At 33.2% G+C, this 19,217-nt stretch overlaps 1 protein-coding gene across 2 annotated transcripts in view; it reads left to right on the top strand.

Annotated features, from left to right (window-relative positions):
* SOS2 (SOS Ras/Rho guanine nucleotide exchange factor 2) overlaps positions 1–19,217 on the top strand; it is a 91,065-nt gene that overhangs the window by 62,952 nt on the left and 8,896 nt on the right. For both annotated transcript variants that reach the window (XM_078448265.2, XM_078448264.2), the window contains 9 exons: positions 1,480–1,583; positions 3,408–3,630; positions 6,796–6,915; positions 7,084–7,246; positions 10,956–11,073; positions 12,064–12,236; positions 15,350–15,466; positions 16,749–17,010; positions 17,540–17,581. In XM_078448265.2, the coding sequence (XP_078304391.2) occupies positions 1,480–1,583; positions 3,408–3,630; positions 6,796–6,915; positions 7,084–7,246; positions 10,956–11,073; positions 12,064–12,236; positions 15,350–15,466; positions 16,749–17,010; positions 17,540–17,581 (1,322 nt within the window). The remainder of the gene's footprint in view (positions 1–1,479; positions 1,584–3,407; positions 3,631–6,795; positions 6,916–7,083; positions 7,247–10,955; positions 11,074–12,063; positions 12,237–15,349; positions 15,467–16,748; positions 17,011–17,539; positions 17,582–19,217) is intronic.

The following is a 19,217-nucleotide window of genomic DNA, read 5'->3' as shown; positions in this document are numbered from 1 at the left end:
TAAATAACTCAGAGTGGAGTGGCTAGCTTTGTAGAGTATTTATATTTTTGGTTTTAAAAGAAACTGCCGAATCTTTCCCCAAAGTGATTGTTCTTTATTACACTCTTACCACCAATGTATGAGAGTTCCAGTTGCTCCATATCCTCACCAACATTTAGTTATGTCAGTCTTTATATTTTAGCTGAACTGGTGGGGTATAGTGGTATGTCTTTGTAGTTTTAATTTGCATTTTTCTTTTTTTTAATTTTTTTTTACATTTATTTATATTTGAAAGACAGAGCACTAGTGGGGGAGGGGCAGACAGAGAGGGAGATACAGAATCTGAAGCAGGCTCCAGGCACTAAGCTTTCAGCACAGAGCCTGATGCAGGGCTTGAACTCACGAGCTGTGAGATCATGACCCAATTGGAAGTCAGACGCTTAACTGAGTGAGCCACCCAGGTGCCCCATCTGTTTACATTTTCTTAATAATGTCTTTTGGTCAATGGAAGTTTTTAATTTTGATGAAGTCTAATTATGAGATTTTTTTTCCTGTACATGATACTAATTTTAAAATTACATTAGCTGCTGTAGAAATTATGAAGGACAGAAATTGGCAACAGATTGACCTAAGTGTGAACTAGAAGTTAACAGTTTTGTTTCTTTGAAATATTTTCTAAGCCACCGAGTCTACCAGGCACACAGTAACTTAAGATTGTTTAATTATAGATAACATGACAGAGATTGGGAATTTAAAGTTTTTTCTTAGCCTGGGAGAAAAACTAAAGTCGGGTGGGGTTGGGGGGGGAGGGAAGCTAACCTACAAATGGTCATTTTTTAAAATAATGAAGAAAAAATTCTAAAGTAATTAATTTACACTATCATTATGTAGTGTTATATTTGTTATATATAATGTTATATTTATACAGATAGATTAAATCTCTGTTTGCAAGGTTGTAAGAGTCATTTTTGAGGTACTACAAAACAAAACAGCTCTGTCAGAAATATTTTTATCTTGACATAAAATAAGGAAATGTGGGCATAACTGTAGATAACAGAAGTCTGATGATAGCACTTGAGTTTAGAAACAAATACACTAATCTTATTTGATTTGCCATTTTATGTGAAAAATATATCAATTCAGATCTTTAAAAAAAATCCTTTTCAATTTAAGAATTTAAAATAGTGTTTGTACTGTACAGAAGATGAATTTTCTACATATCTATAAAGAAAAGTTACTTTTCCTAAGCATAAAGGGGTGGTTAAATATGGAAACTTCAATTTTTATGCTTATAAATATTTTTAAAGTATAATTTTAAAACAATAAATTAGTCTTGAGACCGGTTTTCACATCATTGAAGTACTTAAGGTTTTAACTAAATACAAAATAGAGACTCTGAGTGTTATATTGGCCCTTGTATATAAAGTTGTCACTATGATATTAGAGAAGTAGAAGAAGCTTAGGTTTTGCTAAAATGTGTTTCTTTCCATTTTTTTTTAGGATCTTAAATGTGTTTCGGCACTGGGTTGAACATCATTTTTATGACTTTGAAAGAGATTTGGAGTTGCTTGAGAGACTAGAATCCTTCATTTCAAGTGTAAGAGGTATATTATTTAAAGGTTTGATTGAATCTTATGTTGCACATGAGTTGATTTTTAAATTTGACTTTTAAATAAGCTAAACTATTTTATGTATTTTAACAGTTGAAATAACATTTGGTATGGTTTATAGACTCTAAGGAACTCACATGTTAGAGCCACTGGAAGTCTGAGAACCTTACCTTTTCAAGTTTTTTAGGAGAATCTTTCTTTAAAAGAAGTTATAAGTCTTCTTTAATAAACATTTAAAATTTTATCTCAAGGTTTCCATTCTTTCAACTAATTTTATCTATTTTCGTGTTCTCCTTAATCTTATTCTTTAGTTTTGAATGGTTAACAGCTTTTCAAAGTGATATTTACTTCTTCTGGAAAAGTCTTTGTATATTTTTAGCACGTGAAAGATAGGACTTTCCTATCTGAAGTTTCAGAGCACAGCCCATGAAATTAAATTCTGCACCATGAACATTTAAGCAAATGTATATTATTGAATCAAGATCATTTATCTAACAGTATAAGGCATTAATTAAGAATAGTTTAAACCTAACTTCTCTCCTGCTTGTTTTTACTTAAGGGGGATTTTATTTAAAATAGAGACTGTGATTCCTTTGTTTCAGCTTTGAGATGTTTAAGATACATTATCATCATGTGTGCCTTGATACTTGTTTTTGGTAGTAAATTAATTTTTTTATATTATTTTCTTAATGAGGACACTAAATTATATATGATCTAAGAAACTCCTAAAATACATATATGTAGGGGCACCTGGGTGGCTCAGTGGATTGAGCATCTGACTTTTGATTTTGGCTCGGGTCATGATCCCAGGGTCATGGGATCCAGTCCAGTGTTGGGCTCTGCATTAAGTGTGCAACCTGCTTAAGATTGTCTCTCTCTCCCTCTGTCCCTCTCCCCCACTCACACTCACTCTTTCTCTCTCTCTAAAATAAAAAAATAAAATACATATATGTATTAGAATAAAGCAAGTAAAGGGTTATGTTAATGTCTAAAGTTGATGTCGTAAGGCCTTTCTGAAGTAAGTTATACCACAGCATAACCAAATAGTGATGAGGGAAAGTTTCTTTTTATAAAAATATTTTAACTAATAAATGGAGAAGGAATGATAGAATTAGAATATTACTATTTTTCAACTCCCTAATAATATTGTAACAAGAGAAGTAACTGGACATTATATGCTGGCTGTTGGAACTATTCGTGCAAGTATTCATGTCAAAAAATTGATCCTATATCGTATCACATCTCTGTGTGTATGATTTACAGAAAAAAAAGGGAACAGAGATACCACAAAAACAATTGGAAAAATTCAGACTTGGGAAATACCACAAGGCAGATGATTCCATTTTAACAAGTGAATTGCAAGCAAAAACGAGAGAGAAAAGGAGAGACTGTAGATTGATGAAAAGAGATTTGAGACACTGACTCAGTGCAATTTATAGTTCATGTTAAAACCCTATTTCAAAGAAACCAACTATTAGAAAGCATTTATGAGAGAATCAGGGAAATCTGAGCACTAATTAGATTTGATGATATTAAGTTATTGTCATTTTTATATATGATAATGGTATTGTGGTCATTTAAAAAAAGTGTTTAATTTTTTAGATACATACTTAAATACAAATGAAATAATATGATATACTTGTTTCACAATAACATGGGGGGTGGAGGGAGGGCATGAGTGGGGTTAGATGAAACCAAAATTGGCCATGAGTTGATAATTATTGAAGCTGGGTGAAGATCAGAGATTATACAAAGATTTGCAGTCAGTCTGTCAAGTAAAAGGTATTTTTTTATTTGTACTCTGCAACACAAACATAGGGAAAGCTATGAAGAAGTGGGTAGAGTCAATTGCTAAGATCATCAAGAGGAAGAAACAAGCTCAGGCAAATGGAATAAGCCATAATATTACCTTTGAGAGTCCACCTCCACCAATTGAATGGCATATTAGCAGACCAGGACAGTTTGAAACATTTGATCTTATGACACTTCATCCAATAGAAATTGCACGTCAGCTGACACTTTTGGAATCTGATCTCTACAGGTAAACAATTAATGTTCATTTGCTGCTGTTTTCAAGAATCTTAAACATACCTCTGTCTATTTTCAGAACATTTTGCAAATTATTTATGAATGCTTAAAAATGCCTCATGTCGGGGTGCCTGGGTGGCTCAGTTGGTTGAGCATCCGACTTCGGCTTAGGTCATGATCTCACGGTTCATGGGTTCGAGCCCCACGTCAGGCTCTGTGCTGATGGCTCAGGGCCTGAAGCCTGCTTTGGATTCTGTGTCTCCCTCTCTCTCTGCCCCTCCCCTGCTCACACTCTGTCTCTCTCTCAAAAATAAATAAAGATTAAAAGAAATTTTTTAAAAAAAATGCCTCATGTCTTCTTGTGGGCTTGGAAGAAAGCTCACAGCACAGTTTTTAACTACAATTTTTTTCTATAGATAAAAGTCTTATATTGCTGTTTAGGCCTAGAGTAGGTCCTAGAAATCCTTCACTAGAGTAGTGGTGGAGAGAAACTATGCAGCAGAATAACAACACTTTCAAGGCAGTCACCCAGCTTCTGCTCCTGATACTTTCTCAGATTGCTTTAGTTGGAGTTGGTTCAACTAAATCAGTCAGTATGGATTGGTAGACTCTTAAAGGCAGCTGAGTAAATAGAATATTGAGTGAGACAAGCTTTATTTTCTTTTTTCAGGTTCTACATAATCAAAATTTTAATTTGGAGTTTGAGTTAGGTTTGCTAGGCAATTGAATAACAAAATTTTTAGAAGAATAAAGATTCCATTATTTTTTGAAAGGAGTCTTAAGTATTTCAGCTGTTTGAAGTCAGTATTAAGGGGCATCTGGGTGGTTCAGTTGGTTAAACATCTGACTTCAGCTCAGGTTATGATCTCACGCACAGCTTGTGAGTTCGAGCCCCATGTTGGGCTCTGCTGTCAACACAGAGCCCACTTCAGATCCTCTGTCCTCCCTCTGCCCCTCTATTTAAGTTAAAAATTCATATTTACTTTAAAGAAAAGTTATTAAGTGTGATGATGACCCATGCTTAAAACTTCTGAACCACTTTCTTTCATTTGTGAAATTCGTTAGAAATGTGCTTGGCTGTTTACTTTGATCTGTATCCCATCATGTCTTTACTTGTAAAACACTTCCTGCCATTACCCTGTATCCATGCAGATCACCCATTCACAGCCTAACCTTTACAGTTTCATGGTTTCATCACTTCCAATGTCATTCTCCACTCCAAATCAAAACACCTCTCGTGGTCATATTCCATATCTTGTTATCACTCCAAATCATTCTTATTTCAAAATTACTAATTCAAGCAGCTTCTAACTATAGTCTTCTCTCCTTTCAGCTTGCTTTTATCAGCTTCTTCCTCTACCATCTTTTTTTAAACCACTGTCCCTTTCCCATTACATTAGCCCTATTCTGTCTTCTTCCTAATTTAAGCTTTCTTCTTTCATTTACAACCCAGGCTCCTATGAAGAGTACAGGCCTTGCAGGTAACTGCATCCTCCCCCAACTCTGTCAAAAAATGACCTCCCACCACTATCATTCCATCAAAAACTTTTCTGCATTTAGGAATCCCTTCCAAAATACAAATACCTTTAAGAAGTTATCCTGTTGGCAGCCATTTTTTTTTTAAAGGGAAAAGCAAGAATATACAAAATTTAGTGCTAATGGAGAATGTAGGAAGGCAGCAGAGATAAAAACTTTTCCTTCTTTAGAATTGGGCTTCTGGTTCGCCCTGGCTGTGCCATTCAGAATTTAGCACACACATCAGAAGTTGTCAACATCTGATTCAGAGTGTTGTGTTGTATTTTAAGTAATTTGGAGTTCAGGTTGTTTTTTGCTTTTGTAAAGGTAGGAATGAGGGACTTGTTACATGAGATTAAAAAGCAAATAGTACTGTATCAAGTTTTTCCTCATAAAGTAACTGTTACATGAGTGGACATCAGAAACAAAACAAAAACACTTAGCTCTATGTGGACCTGCCTTCAGAACACAGAAAATAGGTTTGTTAAGTGATATGTGTATTATGGATTAAGACTAACATGTAAAACGATGACACTGTAAACTGAATTTCTGGTGAAATAATAGAACCACATAAGAAAACTTATTTTAAAAACTGTTAGCAAGTATCCATGTATACTTGAATCTACTGATTAAAAACCTTTTTTTAATTAATTAATAGCCATGTCTGTAGGACATTGTTGGGTATGCCACTGGTCAATTTTTTAAATATGTAATCCTGACTGACTGTATACAATGATTTAATCTGCTTTTATGTCCGGTTTTTTAATGAAGTAAAAAATGTATTTAAAAAATGTAGAAAATTACATAAGGAGAGCTCATGAACAACGAAAGCATTACAAAAATGAAATCCTTACACTAATTCCTCTCAATTCCATTCCTCTTCTTTCTCCCAATAACCACTATCCTTTATTTGGTGTTTATTGTTCTTATGTATGTCTTTATAATTTATATACATACACACATTGATCAACAGTATATAATATTGTTTTGCAGATTTAAAATAGTTTATACTTATGTATCATTCTGCAACATATTTTGCACTTAAATTGTTTCTGGTATTCAAGTTGGTGAATATAGCTCTAGTTTGCTTATTCTAATTACTGTGTGATATTCCATTATATGAATGCTCCATAATTTATCTAGTCTCTTGATGATGAACCTCTAGGTTGTTTGTGATTTTTCACTCTTGGAAATAATGACTGCTTCACTGAATATTCTTATTCATGTTTTCTTATAACCTGGTGTATCTAGAATATATACCTAGATAGAATTGTGGGGTAATTGAATATGTATATCTTCAGTATTTTGAGAAATTGCTAAATTTATTTACAAGGTGATTGTTATAGTTTTCACTTGCACATTAGTGTTGGAAAGGTGCTGTTTTTTTCACATCTTTACCCATTTGGTATCATTAGACTTTTGTTAGACAGGAGTGAAATGGCATTTTGTTGTAGTTTAATGTTCTTCTCCCTGAATAAGAGATAAAATATTTTTTCATGTTTATGTGACTATTTGGGTCCAGTCCTCTGTGATTTAAACCTGTTTATATGTTTGTCCATCTATCTTTTGGGTTGTCTTTTCCTTACTAAGTTTTAGGAGATCTTTAAATAGTTTTGATACTAATCATTTGTAAGTTAAGTTGGATTGATTTTTGGTTCCACAGGAAAGTCCAGCCTTCTGAACTTGTAGGGAGTGTGTGGACCAAAGAAGATAAAGAAATAAATTCTCCAAATTTATTAAAAATGATTCGCCATACCACAAATCTCACCCTCTGGTTTGAAAAGTGAGTGTTTACTTATTCTGTCTTATTACTTCTTAATAATCATAATAGAAGTCATCTATAAGCTTAAATTCTGGCTAAAAATACATTTCTTCTTTTCTACATGAGGCGAGGAAATTGCATAATTGCATTTTAAGCCATGATTTTTTTTATTTTTATTTTTTTGGTTAGGTGCATTGTGGAAGCAGAAAATTTTGAGGAACGGGTGGCCGTACTAAGTAGAATTATAGAAATTCTGCAAGTTTTTCAAGATTTGAATAATTTCAATGGTGTACTGGAGATAGTCAGTGCAGTAAATTCAGTGTCAGTGTACAGACTAGACCATACTTTTGAGGTAAGTTTTAGGCTTAAATATTTTATCTTTTTTGGGGGGGAGATACAATTGATGTAAAAGACACTGCTTCTACCACCAGTAGTTTTGAATGAATCCTTTATAAATCATCTTATTCCCTTAAATATATCAGTATACACTGGTAAGCCTAGGATTCTTCAAGGAATGTGAGACTTGAGACTCTGTTTAATATGCTGCTTAAATGTAATGAAGTTCCAAACGGATTTTTCCAGTGACACATCGATTGTTTCAAATAAATGACAAGCATTTTAAGTATAAGTATACAAATTACTTCAATTACCTTTAGTTTAATGTATACAGTCAAAGAAAGAGGAACGTGGAGAGAAGTCTTTCTAAAACTTAAAATTTGTTTTTTTTAATTATATATAAGAGTACATGTTTAGTGTTTGTTATAGAAAATTCAGAAGATACAGAAAGTATATGTTACAAAACACATACTCTTGGATCCAGAAATAAAAGTGCCAGACTGTACGGTTAATGTACAAAGATGTAGTTTCTGCAGCATTAATTGTAGTAGCAGAAAACCACTAGTAGTAGTAGTACTACTAGTAGTAGAAACAACCTGTATGTCCATAAATAGAATGACTTGAATACATTGTTCTACACCAACAGTGTAGAATACTATTCAGCTCTAGAAAAAAAGTGAGTAGGATCTGTGTATTGTCTTAAAATAATATTTGTAATATTACAGGGGAAAAACTTTAGAACAATGAGTATTACACGATTTCATTTTTATGTAACAAAACAGAGCAAACCCTAAACATGTTAATGGAATTGCATGAGCATTGAGAAGAGTATGGAAAGATACATACTCTTTTCTTAACATTGGTTCTTTCAGTTGGTTATGATTAGAGGGGAGTGGAAGGCAAACTGCTTTCGTGTATGTATTTTTCTATTTGGGTGTTTGCATTTTATTTATTTGTATGAATTTTTCATATATGAAGGATATTAACAGTTGATTATTGCCAAATATTAATCTATTTAATAGATTAATAATTTTAATTCTGACTTTGAAAAACTCTAAAGTGTAATGTATTTATTTTGAGAGGTTTAAGTTTTAGTCTCTTAATATTAGGTATAGAACAATATTTATAAAATATGTCTAAAGCCGAAAGAATAAAAATACAAACAACACCTGTATACCTGGTATCCAATTTAAGAACTCCCAATTCCATCTCCTTTTTCATCCGTTCAGAGCCAATTACCATTCTGAATTTTGTTGCTTATTATTTTCCTATAGTTTTATTATTTGTATCTCTAAACAATGTACTATTTCATTTTGCATATTTCTTAATTATATATGAATATAGTTTTTCAAATGCTTTTTTTATGCAACATTATCTTCCTAAAATTCATCCAGATTGGGGCACCTGAGTGGCACAGTCATTTATGCATCCAACTCTTGATCTTGGCTCAGGTCAAGATCTCACGGTTCGTGAGATAGAGCCCCGCATCAGGCTCTGTGTTGATAGCGTGGAACCTGCTTGGGATTCTTTCTCTCCCTCTCTCTCTGCCCCTACCCTGCTCACGCTCTCTTTTTCTCTCTGTCCAAATAAATAAACTTAAAAAAAAAATTCATCCAGGTTGTTTCTTGCTGCTATAGTTCATTCTTTTTCATAGCTGTATCATATTATAAGAATAAATTTACCAAACTTTATTTATTTATTCATTAGTTAATGGCCATTTGCATGTTTCCAGTGTGAGGCTATTATCAGTTATGGTGCCATGAACATTCTCTAAATAAATCCTAGTGCATGCATGCACAAATTTCTCTGTTATTTACCTAGAACTACTAGATGATAGGATATGGGTATCATTAGCTATACTAGAAAATGCCAAATTGTTTTCCCAAGTAATTGTACCAGTTTATACTCCCACCAGAAATGTGTGAGTTCTGGTTTTTTACATTCTCACCAGTACTGACATTGTCAGTCCTTTTCATTTTCTAGTCTTGTGGTTTTGGTTGATAAGCCCCTGATTTCTAATGAGTTTGAACCTCTTTTTAAACATTTATTGGTTCTTTGTATTTCTTCTTATGGAAATTTTTTGACTTTTTAATTGTTGAGTTTTTCTTTTGAATCTGTATGAGTTCTCTTATATACTGGAACTTAGTCTTTTGTCAGTTAGTGTGTGATAATATCTCTTGTCAGATCTTCCCTTTTCACCTTTTTTTAAATGTATTTTGATGAAAAAAGTTCTTAATGTAGTCAAATTTATTTATTTTGTCTTTTATAATTTGTGCTTTTGGGTGTCTTGTTTAATTGATCTTCCTCTAATATGTTAATGTGTTGTCTTTCACATTAAGTCCTTAATCCAGCTGAAGATAAGTTTTTATTACATTTTTTAAAATGTTTATTTATTTGGCGGGGGGGGGGGGGGAGAGAGAGAGATAGAGAAAGAGAGAGCCTGAGTGGGGAAGGGGAAGAGATAGAGGGAGACATAGAAGCAAGCTCCAGGCTCTGAGCTGTCAGCATAGAGCCCCTTGTGGGGCTCAAACCCACCAGCAGTGAGATCATGACCTGAGCCAAAGTTGGACGCCCAACTGACTGAGCCACCCAGGTACGCCGCCATAGCTGGAAATAAGTTTTCAGTATGGAGTGAGGTTGAAGTTAAATTTCATGTTTTGTTCCATATGGCTGGCTAGCCAGTTGCTTCCATACATTTATTGACAGTTTGATGGGAATTGCATTGGTTATATAAATTGCAGTTGGTTCAATTGATGAAGAACTGACAATTTTACAGTGAGTTTTCCAAACCATGATCATGTGTATCTCTCCATTTATTGATTCATTTAATAAAGTTTTATGGTTTTCTTCATGAAGATCTCATACCTTTTTGTTAGATTTATATTAGAATATTTTTTAATATCTTGTTTTCTTTATTGATGATATCTAAAAATGCAATTGATTTTTGCCTATTAGTTTTATATCCAGAAACTTTGCTAAATTCTCTGATTAATACTCTATATGTAGATTTATTTCTTCACAGACAGTTATTTCCTCTGTGAATACTGACAATTTTTCTTTTCATTTTCTAGAACTTTATTTTTTTTGTTCATGCTAGTTAGGACTTCTGTATAGTACTGAATAAAAGTTAACAATGCAGTCACCTTTGCTTTTTCCTTAAGTTAAAGGAAATGCATTGAACAGTTTCTGTCAAGTATAAAGTTTGCCCTGTGTGTGTGTGTGTGTGTGTGTACTTACAAGGTTAAAAATAAATTAATTTGTAACAAATGTAATAATGAAATATAAAAGAAATGACTCTGCTTACTTGCTTTACTAAATTTTCATTCAATTCTTCTCTCCCTCCCACACCCTTCTCCTCCTTAGCAAAATCTTGCCCTTAACCCCAAAAGACCTTTCAGTAGAAAGTACAAAAATATTTGAATGCTTTGGGACATTTCTCTCCTATAGCTATAACTTGAAACTCTGGCTAATCAGAAATATAACTAATAAGGTCTTGGGAAGAATTTTTTATTGCTTAATCATCTAATTGACATCAAAAAAACTAAAAAGTTTTATATTTATAGATAAATCATTTCAGGCAAGTACAGAAAGAAATACTACACATCCTTAATTTAAAAAGTTATTTTTCAGATATTTGCAGAATTTTATAAAATTCCAAACTCTGTGTTCATAAAATATGATTTAATTGTAAAAAACAAATTATATTCACTTTATATATTTTAAAGGCATTGCAGGAAAGAAAAAGGAGAATTTTGGATGAAGCTGTGGAATTAAGTCAAGATCACTTTAAAAAATATCTAGTAAAACTTAAGTCAATCAATCCACCTTGTGTGCCTTTTTTTGGTAAGTTACTAAATATAGATTTATGCTTACATTTTAGGTACAGTTTTTTGTAGCCAAGAGATACCAGCCTTTAAAGGCAGATTGTCCCAATTTTTATAACTGAGCATATCTCAGATAGTAGCTGTTCATATTGATAAATAAAACTTAAAGTCTCTACTTCCCTGTCTTTAACATAAGGTTATAAAAATTATCTCATAGAGTTGTTGTAAGGAGCTCTGTAGAGTCTTTCTATAAAAGCACTAATCCCATTCACTAGGGCTCCATCTTCATGATTTAAGCACTTCCTGAAGACCCCATCTCCTAATACTATCACATTGGGCATTAGGATTTCAACATAGGAATTTTGAACAAACATGTATGCCTGTGTATACACACACATACACAACCAGTTATGTTAACCAAAAACATCTCTAGCCAATCCCAAATATCCCCTATAGGAGAAAATTGTCCCCCCCATTGAGAGCTACTGATTTAAATGAACCCATAATTATGTATGAAAAAGGAGCTAAAAACTTTCTTACTATCCCAGAGTGAGGAATAATTCTTTTTCTATCTAAATTATGGGCTTTGGGAAAACAGAGGATTAGTTTATAAATCTGTAGTCTTATCACCAGAATTGGCTTAAAATTTATTTATTGATCATTATTTAAGATCATTGGCATTAAATATTTATAATCAAATATTAAAATGGTTAGAACATATATAACACTTATAATTTAGACTTTGTGAATGAATCCTTTTATTTTAGGCTATTAGTCTAAGAAAGAAATTAAGCCTTTTCTAAACCCTAATTTTCTTTTTATTTTTAATTCTTCCCATGTTAAAAAAATTCCTAATGTAAAATTGATTAATACGCCTATCAGAGACTTAACATTTTAGGGGTAGAATTGCTGGATTATAGGATGTCTTTCAACTTTATTAGAACAGTTGTTTTTTCAAATGGTTGATTAAGTAACAAATTTTATAACTTCAAATACTTTTTTTTACTAGGAATATATTTAACAAATATTCTGAAAACTGAAGAAGGGAATAATGATTTTTTAAAAAAGAAAGGGAAAGATTTAATCAATTTCAGTAAGAGGAGGAAAGTAGCTGAAATTACTGGAGAAATTCAGCAGTATCAGAATCAACCTTACTGTTTACGGATAGAACCAGAAATGAGGGTAAATATTTTCTTTGCTTATCCTTAAAAGAGAACATAATACATCCTCTGCAATCTGTAAGAAATATCATAACCACGCGTTATGCCACCTATTTTACTATAAAAATAATATAGTAAGTTAATAATTAATAGATAGAAGTAAATATTAGATGTTCTGTGCTAACAATATGCAGTAATTATTATTAGGTACTGGAGGCCTGGCTGGCTCAGTTGGTAGAGCATGTGGCTTTTGATCTCAGGGTTGTAAGTTCGAGCCCCATAGTTGGGTGTAGAAATTACTTAAAAATAAAATCTTAAAAATACATATATTAGAGAGTTTCTCATGAGAGTATTGCTTCTTTGTGCAATTGTTTCAAATAATACGTTCAAAAAATGAATGAGGAAATGGAATGTAACTCTGATGTCCATGTAGTAAAAAGAAAGTCCGCTACTAGTGCTATCATTGCTTGATAGCCATTTTAGATTATTTTACATGTGCCAATGTAACATTAAGTAATTAATTTCTTCATAAGAACGCTGGGTTTAAAATAGGGGAAGAGGTTGGTAGTATGTATGCATAACAAAAAATTATTTTTTTTTAACATTCTATCAATTGATATTCTATTTTGAGCAGTGGTTCATAACATTGATTCTGTAGCACTATAAGATGTGGGATAGCGTCTAAACCATAGTAAATTATGATACTATGTTTATGTTAAATGAATTTTACTGTGTTACACTTATTTGAAATTCAGAACAAATAATAGCTATTGGAATAAGTTCACCTGTCACATTAAAAATTGTGTTAAACTTTCAGACTTAATCTGCAGGTTAGGCATATTAAGTGAAAATGGCCACCATGACTCCCACCCTCCTAAATTATAAGATGGTAACTATTCTTTGTTCTGAGTTCAAAACAAAATACCCTAGTCCTAAGAAAGAATGACCTAGGGTACGCCATTATGAAAACATAGACAGATACCTGCTTTAAAGAAAATGATGCTGGTGGTCCCATATTTCATTCTCTTCCCTCAACATTAGGCCAGCCCTCTGTGATGTGCAACTTCATAGGTCTAAAGAAATATGTTCTTGAAGCCCAGATTAGAATTTATAATACATTTTCCCACAGAAATAATGTTAAATTGTAGTTGGGTATATTTCAAATAGAACTTTTAACATTCATATCTCAGTAACTTCTAATAGTTTTTTGTGATCTGGTCTAGACTTCCTACCATCATTTATAGCATTCTTCTTGGGGATGTGGGAGCAAAGAATGCTTTCTTTATGATTAAGTCAAAATAAATTTAAACATAGACAAAGTAGCTATTCACTTTTCAAGCCATAGTTAAGTGGTGTTTAAAAATAGAGCAAAGGGTGAGAAAATCAAGAATATTGCTATTATAACTTTATTAAAGTCTTTAAATTACTGTTGGTTCATATGATTTAATTTGGCTAACCTGAATATAAGAACAAGTTGATTCAATATTGTTAGAGTAATATAATTTTCTTGACATTGGCAGAAAGCCTGAAAAATGGAGAATTTTATATCAGAAATTCTAAAGCTCATTTTGCCTACCCTTAAAGTGAAAAACAATACTTATTTTTACATGTGCTTCTAAACCACTTCAAAATTAAATAAAGTTAAATCTAATGATTTGCTTCTAAGGAATTTTTCAGAGGAAATCATCAGAAATGTACAGAAAACTATGCACAAGAAGTTAATAATAATAATACTAATTATTGTAATAACAAAGAATTAGACAGCACTGTTGTGGATAACTGCCTATGTGGAGATAAGTGAAATATATTTTGGAACATCCATATGATTAAATACACTAGAGCTAAAATTTGTGTTTTATAAATAAGCCACCAATAACTGTGGTGTGGTCCCAATTTTGCAAAATAACCCCCCAAAACTAATATATGTATACATGCATATATTCACACAGTAAAAACATTGGAACTATATTCTATTAGTAAAATGTTAACAGATCTCTGGTTAGTGAGATTGCTGTTTATATTCCTTTTTGCCCTTTGCTAAATCATCTAAATTTCCTACCTAAAAACTTAAATTTAAGCTTAGAAAATATTTTTCCTTAAAGACAAGAAAAGTTATTTTACTAGAGGTTAGCACAGATAAGTTTATAGTTATTCTTGAAATTACTTTTGAATTTGAATAGAACTTAATCCAACTTATCTTTTTTTTTTCTCCCCAATTATCTAAAGTTTCATTGTGGGGCACCTGGCTGGCTCAGCATGCAACTCTTATTCTTGGAGGTGTGAGTTTGAGCCCCATATTGGGTGTAGAGATTACTTAAAATCTTTCTTTAAAAAAAGTTTCATTGTGAATTTTAACTATAATTCTGTTCTAAATACTTTTATTTTATTATTTAAAAAAAATTTTTAATGTTTATATCTGAGAGAGAGAGAGAGAGAGACAGTGCAAGTTGGAGAGGGGCAGAGAGAGGGAGACAGAATCTGAAGCAAACTCCAGGCTCTGTGCTATCAGCACAGAGCCTCACGCAGGGCTCCAACTCACGAGCCATGAAATCATGACCTGAGCTGAAGTCAAATGCTTACCTGACTGAGCGGCCCAGGTGCCCCTACATACTTGTATTTTGGAGAGAGAAAATGAGCGTGAGCGGGGGAGAGGCACAGAGTGGGAGAAACAGAGAAAGAGAGAGAGAATCCCAAGCAGGCTTCACGCTCAGTGCAGAGAACCTTATGGTTCAGGGCTCCATCCCACAACCCTGGGATCATGACCTGGCTGGAATCAAGAGTCAGACATTCAACTGACTGAGCCACCCAGGAGCCCCCTAAACACTTTTGATAGCTTATTGGTGATAATCATCTTGTTGTTATACTGAATAGAAGTAATGTTAACTGAGGGATACTGAGCCATTAAGATGGTAATAAATGAAAATCTGTTCATCTTTATAGAAAATGAAGACTAGAATATACAGCTCCCGTAGAAATTATACAATTTTATTTGAAAGGAGGGAGATTGGAACAATCTTGTGAACTCTAAGACATGATCCCTTAGTATGTTGATAATTTTTTTTTTTGTTTTAAACTGGTGAAATGCATATTCCAAAAAGATCTAAAACATACTTACAGAAATTTGTTTAATTCCAGAGATTCTTTGAAAACCTTAACCCCATGGGAAGTGCTTCTGAAAAGGAGTTTACAGATTGTTTGTTCAATAAATCACTAGAAATTGAACCCCGAAACTGCAAACAGCCACCTCGATTTGTAAGTTCATTACAATTCTGGAAAAATTGTGGTTTTTAAAATTTTTTTGGAAAAATTGTTTTTTTACAACAGTTTTCAATATTTAATATAACACTACCGTTAAAATTCTAATTTACTTGAATAACTATTTTTCAGTTTTTTGTTTTACGCTACTATACTATTTCTAAAGTTATATATATTGTGGGGGGGCAATGTTATTAGCCTTTTGATAAAATCTGGTTTATCGTTCATCTTAGTAGGACTTCTTTATCTGTCAGCTTTTAATCCTTCATAGTATAAGGGGGAAAGTTGTGAGAAAGTGAAAACCTAAAATGATAGGTAAGCTGAATGGAACAGGAAATGAAAAGACCTGAGAAAAGGAGTGAGCAAGTGTATCCCGGTTTTTCTGGCTTAACCATGACTCCTGTCGTTAGAGCACCATAGTCCGTTGTTGCCAGTGGAACGAACTTCGTGCTAAAAGTTGCTGCTACAGTTCCTAGTTATTCCTGGGTTTATAGTGGCAACAGAAGTAGTGGAAGACCACTTCTAAGTAGTTGAACTGGAAGCAAAATGTGGGAGAAAGTAAAATCATTTATAACACACCTACTTTAGGCCAAGAAGTAAGCATAGTAGTTTCATGTTATCTCCTCTTGACAGCAATTGTAAATATAGATCTTATTCTCATTTTGCAAATCTCAAAACTGAGGCTCAAAGAAGTTAAATAACTTTTTCAAGGCTGCAAAGCTAGATATTGGCACAGTTGAGATTTGAATTCAAGTTACTGGAATCTGAGTTACATGTTTTTTTATTAGGTTACCACTGTGAGAGTTTAAAAAGAGGGGTGGAAGTTGAGGGTAGGAGACAATGATAGCATTTTTGCCAAAGACTTTAAAGTGCCATCATAGAGGTTGGCGATTTACTGTTAGGAAGAAAAAAAAAAAAAGACCTTTTTTTTTCCTGATGCACCTAACATATATTGCATATATTGTGTCTACAGTAAATATGTGTAAAATTGATATCAATGAATTGAAGAATTGAATTGTTTGGGGAGCAACAAGTTTTCACACAGATTTTCAACATTTTTATTTCTGCAGTATGAAAAGAGGTTTACTTGTATTCAAGTCCATCTTAAAATTAAGGCAATCAAATTCTGAAGTGTTCTACTAGAATGTTACAGGGTGTTTTGCAGATTGGGATTTGATTGTACTGTCTTAACTATATGATAAGAATTAATAAGGTTGTGCTAAGCCTTAAAAATAAAGTATATGCAAATTAGTAATGATAGTTATTTTGCTTTTCCTAGCCTAGGAAATCAACTTTCTCCTTAAAATCTCCTGGAATAAGGCCTAATACAGGCCGACATGGCTCTACCTCAGGCACTTTACGAGGTCATCCAACACCATTAGAAAGAGAACCATATAAGATAAGCTTTAGTCGGATTGCTGAAACTGATCTTGAATCAACTGTGTCAGCACCAACCTCTCCAAATACGCCATCTACTCCACCGGTATCTGCTTCTTCAGACCTTAGTGTGTTTTTAGATGTGGATCTCAACAGTTCCTGTGGTATGTATTTGATAAAACCATTTGGTAAAAAAGGAATCTTATGTTTCAGATAATTCTTCTCATCATTTTAATTAGGGAACTTTAGAATCCTTTGCACACTATATTAGTGTGGAAAGTGGCATTTAAATGTGAAAATAATGATTAACACAAGGGACTAAAGCATCATTGTGTATTGTTTATGCATTTATTTTCTAATTTATTCATTAAACAAATACTTATTTAGTACCTTTTGGGCCCCACTACTACTCTAAAGGGAGCAATAGACAGTAAGAAAACAAGAGATAAGTTTTGTGAAAGAAGTTTAAAAAGAGTCTGTGCTAGAGAGAGAACTACTCATGCTAAGAAAGGAAAAACATCCAACCTACAAAGGTAACTATGCAGGTTCATTTCTTTTAAAATATGGCAATAGAGGATGATAAAATTCTGTACTCTCTCTGTTACTACATTTGCTACTTTATGCAAACATATTTTTAAAGTAAAACCATACATTTTACCTCTCTTTTCAAATTAACTTTTCTCATTCCAATAGGCAGCAATAGCATCTTTGCTCCAGTCCTCTTGCCACATTCAAGTAAGTGAGTTGATTCTAATGAAATGACTGTACAGATAATAATAGAGTTGACTAAATTTGTATATGGGCATTTGGGTTTTGGCAACATTAAAAATTTTTTAATAAATGAATAAAATTCTTATAAATAAGTGTAATTATTTGCTTAAAACTCAGAATTTTGGAGGCACTTGAGTGGCTCAGTCAGTTAAGCGTCCAGTTTTGGGTCAGGTCATTCATGATCTCACAGTTCACGAATTCGAGCCTCACATTGGGCTATCAGCACAGAGCCCGCTTCAGATCCTCTGTCCCTTCTCTCTCTGCCTCTCTCCTGTTTGTGCTCTCTCTCTCTCTCTCAAAAATAAATAAAATGTTAAAAAAATTTTTTTAATAAAAAAACCTCAGAATTTTGAAGGCATTTTCCCATTGTCCTCTTGGTTTCGTGCTTGCTTTTTAGAAGTACAGTGTCATTCACTCATAAATTATTCATGCATAGTTTTAATTTTTATTTATATTTTTAAGTTTATTTTGAGAAGGAGGAGAAGGGGGAGGGCCAGAGGGAGGGAGAGAAAAAAAATCCCAAGCAGACTCAACACTGCCAGCACAGAGCCCAATGTGCAGCTCGAACTCACAAACCATAAGATCATGACCTGAGCCAAAATCAGTAACTGAGTGAGCCACCCAGGCACCGCTCATGCAGTTTTTAAATGCCTATGTGCAGGCACTAGTCTAGGGTGTGAGAGATAGAACACTGAACAAAATAAATAGAAATCCTCTGTCAGTGACCCTATAGTTTCAGTCCTTTTTTTTTTTAAACTAGAGTATACTTGTGGTAGCAAAGGGACCCCAAAATACAGTGCCTTAAATGAAATGGAAATCTGTTTCTCACAATTGCAGGCCAAGTAGACAACTCTGCTCCACAAGCTAGCAAGGCAATTCAGGATTCTCAAAGTGGGGCTTCCATCTTTGAGTTTTGACCAACTGGTTCATTTTCCAGCCAGCAGGAAGGTGAAGGTCAAGGAGTTTTGTTAGAAAAACATGATCTGGGAGTTGCTCTCTCACATTACTCTGCTTTCTTCCCAAAATTTAGTTACACAGACATTCCTAGCTACAAGGGAGGCTAAGAGATGTTGTCTGTAACTGGGAAGCCTTTTGTCTTGCTAAAATACATAGGATCCTATTACTGAAAGGAAGAAAAGGAAAGGTGCACTGGAGGACAGTTAGCAGTGTTTACCACAATATATTCAAGAAACTTCTAGGATCTTCTGTTTTTATTTCTAATGTTCTACACATATACAATGATCTGCTTTGATATGGGTCATTTTTTTCTTTAATTTTACTGTCTACTTATTAAGCCCTTTAAATTTAAAAAATTCATGTCTTTGATGTCTATAAAATGTTCCTTGTATCATTGCTAATAATTTCCTCCCAAACAAGTTCTCTGACTTCCTTTTTCGAGCTCCTTTTCCATATTGTACATCCTAGATTGAGCCTCCAACTTTCTTTTATCTCCTATTGTCCATATCTTTGTTTTCTTGTTCTGTTTTCCACAAGATTTCCTCATTTCATCTTCCAACTCTTCTATTTTTTTTTCATCTATCATGATTTTGAATTTCCGAGAAATTCTTTCTAGTTACCTCTGATCATGCCAATTTTATGT

Source organism: Panthera onca, chromosome B3 (genome assembly GCF_046562875.1).
Source record: "Panthera onca isolate mPanOnc1 chromosome B3, mPanOnc1 haplotype 2, whole genome shotgun sequence".
Classification (NCBI taxonomy): Eukaryota; Metazoa; Chordata; class Mammalia; order Carnivora; family Felidae; genus Panthera; species Panthera onca.
The sequence above is the reverse complement of the archived record's forward strand: the minus strand, read 5'-3'. Positions and strand labels throughout refer to the sequence as shown.